This window comes from Aulonocara sp. 'chitande type north' Nkhata Bay, linkage group LG20, assembly GCF_057382095.1.
Source record: "Aulonocara sp. 'chitande type north' Nkhata Bay isolate Kocher_YH1m ecotype deep benthic linkage group LG20, A_spYH_male_GT1.1, whole genome shotgun sequence".
NCBI classification, from domain to species: domain Eukaryota; kingdom Metazoa; phylum Chordata; class Actinopteri; order Cichliformes; family Cichlidae; genus Aulonocara; species Aulonocara sp. 'chitande type north' Nkhata Bay.
The window spans coordinates 37,583,838-37,594,672 of NC_141363.1; the positions used below are offsets into that span (position 1 = coordinate 37,583,838).

General features: G+C 42.2%; 1 protein-coding gene across 4 annotated transcripts in view; it reads left to right on the forward strand.

Moving 5' to 3' along the window:
- LOC147306239 (paired box protein Pax-7-like) overlaps positions 1-10,220 on the forward strand; it is a 104,543-nt gene extending 94,323 nt beyond the window's left edge. For all 4 annotated transcript variants that reach the window (XM_086276358.1, XM_086276360.1, XM_086276357.1 and 1 more), the window contains exon 9: positions 9,066-10,220. In XM_086276358.1, coding sequence (XP_086132484.1) covers positions 9,066-9,181 — 116 coding nt within the window. In that variant the 3' untranslated portion in view covers positions 9,182-10,220. The remainder of the gene's footprint in view (positions 1-9,065) is intronic.
- The last annotated feature ends 615 nt before the right edge of the window (positions 10,221-10,835 follow it).

Genomic DNA, 10,835 nt, shown 5'->3' on the forward strand with positions numbered 1-10,835 from the left:
TCACCAGTGTGTGAATGTATGGGTGGATGACTGGATATGTATTAATTCTTAGGGTTTGGTGTTCAGTGTTCTATTATTGGTGATTTATGACAGACTGGCGACCTGTCCAGGGTGTACCCCGCCTTTCGCCCTATGACAGCTGGGATAGGCTCCAGCGCCCCCCGCGACCCTGAAAAGGATAAGCGGAAGCGAATGGATGGATGGATGTTCTATTATTGGTAAAGCGCTATACAAATACAGACCATTTACCATATCTTAATATAAGATTAAAAAAACCCAGCAAATTCAACATTATGTCTCAGTTTTTCTACATGGTGAAGAAATGCTGCCATAATCAATGAAAGAAATCTGTCAGCATGACTCTTTGAGCTCAGATTGTAAGAAGTAATGTGTAAAGTCCCAAAATTTTGTTATTAAATTACTTTGGTGTATTGTGAATGGCCATGAGCGAGGGCCTTATTGGTAAAAAAAAAAAAAGTTTTAAAAGTTATAAAAATACAGTTAAAAGTCCAACCTTTATAGCTTAAAGGCGGTACGTATTTAAAATACAAAATATGAGTAACTGTCTTCCGTTACAGTTACCGTTTAAATAGGTGGTAATCAGAATACAGTTACTTTATTGAAATAAGTGGAATACACACCTGTTGTTTCCTGACTAATGTTAGGCTATCCCAGCTCTATCCCTTCTCCAATTTTGGTGATTAAATGCAGTTGGGTGCAGGTTTAGGTCAGTTGGAAGAGCATGCAATCCTATGGCACATGGCTGAGAGTGGCCTGCCTGGGCTCGAGTCTGACCCATGGCCTTTTTTTTCCATCTGGGATTAATACAGTTTCTCTGATTCTGATTGTCAGAAACTCAAACAAAACACACAATAGGAGGCTCTAATGTAAGCATCCTGTTAATGTTGGTGGCATCAGTTAGACAATGGACCCAGAGCCAGCAGTGCACGGGCAGGTATGCATTTCTTACTTGGAAATTCCGGAGATAAATGGGATGGTCAAAACTTCAGTATCTACGATGTACTATTGGTGTGTGAATTTTATTACTATTTATGAAGGCTACTCGTCACCAGACTTCCTGAGAATGCTATAGTTGGAACTGCAGTATACTTGATGACATCACAGCTCCAGAGTTTTTATTGCCATTCCCTCTTAATTTAACTGTTTTAACTAAAAAATTACACATGATGTAGTAGATTTCTTTAAGAAAAAAAAAAAGATAATTCAAAAATTCGCTTTTACATATCATGTGTTTCATAATGTCTAATAAGCTTTGTACAGTTGAGCACAATCACTACGTGACAGAAACACTTAAGTTTAAGTCTTAAAAGGTAAAGCCTAATCTCTCTTAATAAAAATATTATACATGTTTGCCTGAATAAAAACAGACAAGTGAGAAGTTAGAACGCTTTTATTTTCATTTTAGTAAACACTCAAAACTTACAATAGAGAGCTGGGGTTTGGAAGAGAGTTTAACAAATATTTAAAATATAATCCGATCCTTTTTGGAGTAGCCTTCAGGATCTCCATGTGTTAACATAGTGTTTTTAGATTTGATGGATAGCATTAACAACCTGCTAGCTGCAAATAATCATGTGCAGTTTCACATGATTGTTAACAGACAAAAAGAAAACATATTACTGATACAGAAATAGTTTTCTATACAAGCACTGCAAAAAGTGCAGCCTTACCTAATGTCCACATTACTGTTAGGCATTTTATATAAAGATTTAAATATCTAGTTGGTATTGGTATGGTTAGTAGCCTTCAGTAATAGTAATAAATCACATAATTCATGTCGTTGTAAAGAGCAAGACAATATATTAAGTAATCCAAAGTATTTAGAATACGTTACGCTCAAGGATTCAAGGATTCTTTAGTGTTATTCGCATCACATGTTTACATGAGGTGGAATGAAATTAGGTGCACACGGTCCTGGAGTGAAAGAAACAGAATAACCGAGAAACAATAAAAAGAAAACTGTCATGGTCCTGGGTCGGTGACCCAGCGTTTTGAGTTTATTGTTATTATTTTCTAGTTTCTTCTGATTTTGTATTAATTCTTAGGGTTTGGTTTTGGTGTTCAGTGTTCTATTATTCCTACCTGTGTTCTCCCCCCCCCCCCCTGTGCTCTGTTCATGTCCCTGAGTTTGTGTTTGTAAAACAGTTTGTGAGTTTCCTGTTCTATTTTGAAGGTCTGTGTCTCGTTGTGTCTCATTAGGTTCAGCTGTGTTCCCCTCTGGTGTATCATTCCCTCATTACCTTGTGTGTATTTATAGTGTGTGCCTGCCTGTGTTCCTTGTTGCTCCGTCTGTGTAATTTGGTATTCCCTGCGTCTCTCCGCTCTCCTTTCTTCGTGCTTTCCCTGCGTGTCTCCCCGTGTCCTTATGTTTTCAGGTTTGTTTATTAGATTTCCCAGTCTAGGTTTTAGTTGCTCCCTGTTCCTTATTTCTTGGTTTGTACGTTGCTTTCACTACAAATACATGCCTACCTCAGCCAGTACCTGCATTTTGGATCCTTGTCTCACTACACCACACGACTGCTGCCCCAGCCGTGACATTACGGAGTGACCACAAACATGGATCCAGCGGACTTTCCTGGGGAGAGTGATCTGGCGCAAGTCCTACGCCTGGTGGAATGGATAACCCACACCTCAAATACAAGAGCGAAGATTGTGGGAATGAATGCGATTGAGGCAATCCTCGAGGGAAATCCCCATCTCCACCAGGCCAGAGGATTCACAGATCTAATTGCCGATCTACATAAAGCCCAGGCGGCAGTGCAAGCTCGGGAATTAGCAGACTTCGTCTGGCAGCAGCGGACAACGGCTGACATCTAAGCAGCTGGCTGTGGTGAGTCAAAGGGACATTTTTTACACCACTTCTGTCTTTGGGACTGTTTTTTCGGGGGCTCTGTGTTTTGGGACAGGGGAGAATAATGACTCTGATTTCCCCTCTTCACCAGCTTAACTTCCGCTAAAACCATCATTACAGTCAGCCACTCAGGCTTCCATTCAGTCAGTAGCCCAGCCTACACCTTTACCCTTAGCCCGGTCACCTGTTTAGCCATTAGCCTCACCAGTAGCACAGTTATCTCTTCAGCTACCTGCCTCCTCATCTACTCATTCTTCTATTTTGTCACCTGTACAACCTTCGCTTTCACCTGCCTCTGTACAGGAAGCTATGGCAATACAACGCATTAAGGACTGTTTTTCTACCTCCCATACAGAGCAGAGAGACAAACATATTAACACTAAACTGGTTTCTCAAAAGCTGGCTTGTTCTGAGACTTTTACTCACTCCAGGCCTCAGCTGACTCTGGACCCCTGGAGGCTAAGGAGCCAGCTGAGGACTGTGCCCGGCTGTTGCTTCCTGAGCAGGGTCAGTGCTCTGCGCAGCAGTCTGCCTCATGTTTGCTGGAGGCCCCCGTGCCTGCTGGTTTTGCTTTGTGTGTGCCAGAGGCCCCCATGCCTGCTGGTTTTGCTTTGTGTGTGCCAGAGGCCCCCATGCCTGCTGGTTTTGCTTTGTGTGTGCCAGAGGCCCCCGTGCCTGCTGGTTTTGTTTCGTGTGTGCCAGAAGCTCACACTGGCTCACACTGGTTCTGTGACTGTTCTCGCTGGGGGGGTCCAAGGAACCGCTCCAGCCTCCTGCTTTTGCTGGGGGTCCAAGAAACCGCTTCAGCCTTCGGTCTTTCCTGGAGTGTCCGAAGAGCCGCTTTGGCCTTCGCTGGAGGGTCCGAGGGGCTGCTTCAGCCTTCATTCTTTGCTGGGGGGGCACGAAGATCCGCTCCCGCCTCCTAGTTTCGCTGGGGGGGTCCGAGGAGCCCGTCTGGCCATCACCGTCGCCTGCGGCTTCCGCTGGGGGGGTCTGAGGAGCCCGTCCGACTATCACCATCGCCTGAACAGTGTGGCCACCGCTGCCTTCCGCGCTGCCGGTCTCCGGATTTGTGTCGCCGCCGCTGCCTTCCGCACGGCCGGCTTTTGGATTTGTGTTGCCTCCACAACCTTCTGTGGGGCCGACCCCCTGAACTGTTTCACTCTGCCATGGACTCAGCCATGGATCGGGAAGGCTGAGTCTTTTAGCCATGTTTCTGTGAGACAGATTGAGTAACTTAACTCATTGAGTAACTTAATGGAATACATTACAAAATACATGTTGGGCCATGTATTCTGTAATCTGTAGTGGAATAATACATTTTGGAATACCTTCCCAACACTGGCTAGAACCCAGAATGATGTAAAGGTGAGTGTATGTTGACCCCAGCTCAGCAGCCAGAGCCTCTTCAACACACAATAAAGGCAGTGATGAGCAAGCGCATTTGTATGTGTTCATGTTTTTAAAAGTCACTGTGGCATTCTCTCCTAAGTCTCTTTCAATTTTTCTTGTTTTGTCAGTTTTCATGTTCATGCATAAAAACTAAAAGATCATATGTGTCCTCATTAGTATCGGGATTTGTGTTTATGTATGGAAATAGTAATTATGTGACCATGGTCATTTATGGCTGTTTCCCAACAGTTGATCAGGTGTTCCGTTGAAGATTATCTGGTTCCACCTGATTCGTACTCTAAGCCATCGGCGGGAGAAACGGGCAGAACAATTACATTCTTTTCCACTAGCACTAGTATAACTATCTGCTCTAATTAAATAGGTTGCCAACTGCAGGTAAAACAGAAGAAGAAATTGCATAATAGTCATGCTGTGAGATTTGAAAAAAGTAGTCAATCTGACCTGGGTCCTGGAAAAAATTCTGACCCAGATGAAGGCCCTAGCATGAGTAGTGGCCAGAAGAAAGCAAGAAAGGTATACTGGGGACAAACAGAGCCTGGTGCGAGGAAAAAATTTTGATTGGTGGTGTGCCATGTGATTTTTCTTTTGTGAAATATGTGCGATGGCTCCAAAAGGTTAGGAAACACTAATTTATGGAGTCACATGAAAGTAATGTACAGAGTAGTATATCATGAATCGCCTTGAGGCGACTTTTGTTGTGATTTGGTGCTATATAAATAAAATTGAATTGAATATCAAATTACTTGTGAGTAATTAAGTACTTTATTTTTTATACATCAATCAAATCAAAACAGTTACCTCATACATATACGCACTGGTACATCACAAGACCAAATTTCCTCTGCTGATCAAAAATTCTCATCATCATTGTTGAGAGATTTTTGAGTTTTGTGATTATGCTTAGTTGTAGCTTCATTTAAAGGAAGAAGAGCTGTTGAATTGAAACTACCACACAGGAAAAGGGAGTGAAAACTGATGTGCAGAGGAATGCTGTAACATACATACTACCTCCTTTGTTAACAGGCAGGCTAACGGTCTCTCTCTCATTATATGGGAATGTCTGAATTTCTATACATACATACTACCTCCTTTGTTAACAGGCAAGCTAACGGTCTCTTTCTCCTTTTGTGGAAATGTTTTTGCCACTCCTACTTCCCTGAAAGCTTGGGTTAAGTATAAATAAAGAAAGCTCTGAAAGCCCTGGGCGGTCTTTCCTCTGTCTCACATTTGTCCTGCACTCGTCTGGTGCAGGATGGATTGGACGGTGAGGGACGATCGTCCATGTGTGCACATGTATAAGATATCTTGAGTCTGAGTTCCTTTGCCTTCTACAATTTCTCTTCACAATCATGGTGATTTAAAAAATGAAGAAATGATAGGGGACAAGATTGCCTTCTAATTTGTGCTTAAGAGTTTAACCAAGCAGTTTTGGTACCTACATATAAACAAACAGCAAAGTGGAAAAAGAAAAGCTAAAATCAAAAATTCTGTTCGTCCTACACTCCAGTTCTCTTTATACTGAAAGATAAATACTCTACAACATTAGAGAGACATATGATCAGATAATCCCAAGATAGACCAGAAAGAACACCCTTTTAACAGTTTTTCAGGCTTTCTCATCAAACAATACACTCACTTGAAGTGCAGCCCTGGACAATGAAAAATGACAAAGCAGTACCCTGTGCAGTGAAATGCCACTGTTGTTCTTAGTCTCCTTCCTCAACGAGCTCAACAACTTTTATGCTCGTTTTGAGCGAGGGAACCCCACAACCAAAGCAGACGTGACGCCAGACCACCAACCTCTGACTCTCTCCCCCACCGATGTAGGAGCGGTGCTGAGCAGGATCAATGTCCACAAGGCTGCAGGTCCCGATGGCATCCCCGGGCGTGTTCTCAGAGCGTGTTCTGAGGAGCTTGCAGGAGTGCTGACAGACATATTCAACCTGTCCTTGGCCCACGCTGTGGTACCGGCCTGCTTCAAATCCACCTCCATCGTCCCGATACCCAAAAACTCCAACCCATCTTGCCTCAATGACTACCGCCCAGTAGCACTCACCCCCATCATCACTAAGTGCTTAGAGCAGCTGGTCCTAGCACACTTCAAATCCTGTCTCCCCCCCACCCTGGACCCCCACCAATTCGCATACCGCCAGAACAGGAGCACAGAGGATGCAGTCTCCATCGCACTGCACTCTGTCCTCTCACACCTGGACAACAACAACACCTACGCCAGAATGCTGTTTATAGACTTCAGTTCAGCATTCAATACAATCCACCCCTCACAACTCATCAGGAAACTGACAGACCTGGGCATCAGTTCCCTCATCTGCAAATGGTTACTGGACTTCCTGACCAACCGCCCCCAACATGTCCAGCTGGATAACCGCTGCTCATCTACCATCACAATGAACACCGGTGTACCACAAGGCTGTGTGATGAGCCCTTTCCTCTACTCCCTCTTCACCCACGACTGCAGACCTGCTGATGGTTCCAACACCATCATTAAGTTTGCAGATGACACCACGGTGATTGGCCTCATCAGTGACAACGATGAGGCCGCCTACAGGGAGGAGGTGGATCGTCTGGCTGAGTGGTGCGACACAAACAACCTGCTGCTTAACACCGAGAAGACCAAGGAGCTCATCGTGGACTACAGGAGGAATGCTGACCCACATCCACCCATCCACATTAAGGGGACGGCTGTGGAGCGTGTGAGCAGCTTCAAGTTCCTGGGAGTCCACATCTCCGAGGATCTCACCTGGACGACCAACTGCTCCAAGCTGGTCAAGAAGGCTCACCAGCGCCTCTTCTTCTTGAGGACTCTGAGGAAGAACCACCTGTCCTCAGACATCCTGGTGAACTTCTATCGCTGCACCATCGAGAGCATCCTGACCAACTGTATAACAGTCTGGTACGGGAACTGCTCTGCCTCGGACCGGAAGGCGTTGCAGAGGGTCGTGAAAACTGCCCAGCGCATCGCCGGAGCACCACTTCCTGCCATAAAAGACATCTACAGGAAGCGGTGTCTGAAAAGGGCTGGGAAAATCATCAAAGACCCCAGTCACCCATCACATGGACTCTTCACCCTCCTGCCCTCTGGGAGGCGCTACAGGAGCCTCCGGACTAAGACCACCAGGTACCGGAACAGCTTCTTCCCCACAGCTGTCAGACTCCTGAACTCTGCCTCCTGACATCTGACCCACGTTAACTCATGGACTGAACATACACACACACACACACACACACACACACACACACACACACACACACACACACACACAATGGACAACTGTACCCTCAAACACACAATAATAACATGGAGTGAACCACCACTCACAACCACTAGCACTTTATATAGCCTCTGTAGAAATTATCCACACCCTCACTTACCTTAACTGCACTACTGTATAGCCCTGTGTAAACAATCATTCTGTACATACGATAATTTTTAACCCTACAACTGTTTACAACTTGCATAGTTCCCATTTCTGTATAGCTGTATATCTCAGATTCCTGTAAAGTTATTTATTTCATATTCTGTATAGTTTTTCATATTTATATCCTGTCCATATCCTGTACATAGCTTGTACTCACTACAGCTTGTACTCACTACAGCCTGTACATACTTATAGTTATAGAATATTCACAACATACTTCATACCGTGTACATTATAACATAATAGACCCATTTCTGTAATATACTTACATATCTATATTATTGCTAATATATATTGTAATATATCTATATCACTAAGCACTTCTGGATGGATGCAAACTGCATTTCGTTGCCCTGTACCTGTGCATGTGCAATGACAATAAAGTTGAATTCTATTCTATTCTAATTCTATTCTATTCTAGTCATAACACATTGTCAGGAGGTGCTATCAAGAATGAGTACAAGGGGAAATGAACTGATCATTTAGGTTTGCAGGATAAATAGTAAACCATGAAATAACATGATTTACTCATAATGTAAAAGTAGTGTCATGGTTCTGGGTCATCCGACCCAGCATTTTGAGTTTCTTGGCTTCTGGTGATTGTTATATATTATGATGATGGTTTAAGGTTCATTAGTTAGTCTTTAGTTTATTCTGTGTTCCTGGGTGATTGACTATGTTTAGTTTCTTGTCTGTTAGGTTCCCCTTGTGTTTTGGTCTCTCGTGTCTGTCGTGTCATCTGTGTTTACGTGCCTTTCCCTGCATGTTTCCCAGGTCCCAGTAATGCCTTTGTGTTTTGTCTCCCTTTTCCCTTTACATTTTCCCTCCTTGTGTTTCATTCTGTCTCCCCTGTCTGTCATGTGCATTCATGTATGTTCTCCCCAGCCCGTCCTGTCTGTCTCTCTCTCTCCCTCAGTGTCTCGTCTTTCTTAATTACTTCCATGTTTCTCTCATTGTGTCACCTCCCTTTTTCTCCTCAGTCTGCCTTGTTCCCCTGTGTGTTCCTTCCTCTTATCCCTGTATCATGCCATGTATTTTGGTCTGCATCTTAGTCTTTTGTCTTGTGTTCAGCGTGTTCAGTTTTGCTTCCCCTGTTGTTATGTGTTCCCCTCTGTGTGTGTATTTAGCGTGTCAGATTCCCTCTGTTCATTGTCAGGTTGTCTGGTTGGGTTGTCTCACATTGTAATCCTTTTGTAAACCGTTTTGTTCTTATTCCTTTGTATTTGTATTAATTAGTTTTTGCCTTAGTGACTTTCAGTCCATTTACCATTTTATCAATTGCAAGCGGCAAGGATTCTAACAAATCTTCATTAACTCTCCATCCTGTCTTCTATTCTCCACAGCTGCTGTGGATTACCTGGCTAAGAACGTCAATCTCTCCAATCAGCGCAGAATGAAGCTGGCTGACCACTCAGCTGTACTGGGACTGCTGCAAGTTGAGACAGGCCAAGCATACTAGTACTTTCCCAACATATTTAAACAGCAGTACACCGGGTCACCAGCACAACCCACACTGCCTGCTACAACTCACATATTCCAGAGAGCATTTGTGAGTGTGTGCCACAAACTGAGTACAAATGTGACTGCTATTTAGGTTTTTTTAAACATTATTTTATATTGGTGGGTGAAAGACTGAATGATGCAGTTTTGCAAGCTTTAAGTATTCTTCATGGAAACAACCAAACTAACAATGAGGAAGTGTTAGGAACATACTTTTTGCACCAAATTTCAGGTGTGTCAAACTTTTTAGATAACTAGGAATTTGTTATAAGCAATTAAATGTGAATTAAAAGATAATCTGAATGTAATCTTTGAAATAAAATAACTTTTGTATAACCAGAATCACAGTGAGGAAATAATATCCAGTTATTCTAATGTTACTTCTGGTTCTTTGCAAAATGTTCCAAGTGAAACAGAATCACTCTGCTCTTACTGCAGTAGTTCAACAAATAAAAAAAGGTTGAATTACAGTAAAAATGTGAATGCAGAGCACATTTTTAGGATGAATTTTAAAAAATTTAAAAATAAAATGAATTTATGGCAATGTTTCAATGAATTGTTAAAACATACTGATCTATTGCCTGTTTACATTTAGGAAAGAACCCTTTGAGTTACACACAACAGCTGAGTACCCTAAAAGTCCCTTGTAGTCTCTGTAAATCTTTGATTGATATGATTCTGGTTGTGTTGTCAGAAAACGTATAGACCATGAAAGCTACCTCGAGACTATGCATGCTGTATATCTGACCCAAACAGAATTTAAGCCACTGGATTCAACAAATATGTTGATTTTTCTCCTGTCTTAAAGAAAACACTCATCAAGAAAGATTGATCCTTGTTGACCCTTTTTATTTATTTTTAATTTCTTCCATGTGAAGCCTGGACGACTTCACCAATATTGGTGAAGTCGTCCGATGCCTACTCTAAGGAGTCCTTCTTGCTGAACAACAGAACATGGAAAAAAAAGATGAATAAGACAATAAAACAAAATGTCATAATTTGTGCATGTGTTAAGTTTGTGAAGAAGAATAACATTTCTGTAGCAGATCTATATCAGATAATTCCTCACGGGATGACTTATTCTGAGCTCTGTTCATAGCTGAATTCCAAGGACACCAAGGTCAAAACTGAGAGTCTAACATGTACTCTGATTAACTGCCATCATTCACATCTGCATCAATCACTAGTTTCTATATTTATTTATTTCTCTTCATTGTGGTTCCTTTAGTATCTACTCTGTTCATATTTATCATATAAACAAAAGATGATCTTTGTAGAACCATATCTGCAACTATATTTCTACTAATTAACATCTTTTAACAAATGCTTGTCTTCAATACATTTTTTGTAAAGTAGAACAGTGGACTGTAAATGATATCAAACAGACTGCTGATTTTAAGTACTACAAAATGTTGCTGATCCAAGCAATTTAGCACTCAGAATTTAAAATTTTGTATTATAACACTAAGGATTTTGCCAATAAATATATATTTCTGTAATGTCACCACCCATTCCCATGCCTAAAAAAAGAAAAGAAAATGCTACATAACCCCAAGTAAGTTAGATCTGATAAACCTAAAGATCCAAGTAGTTTAAATATTTTGATTAAGATG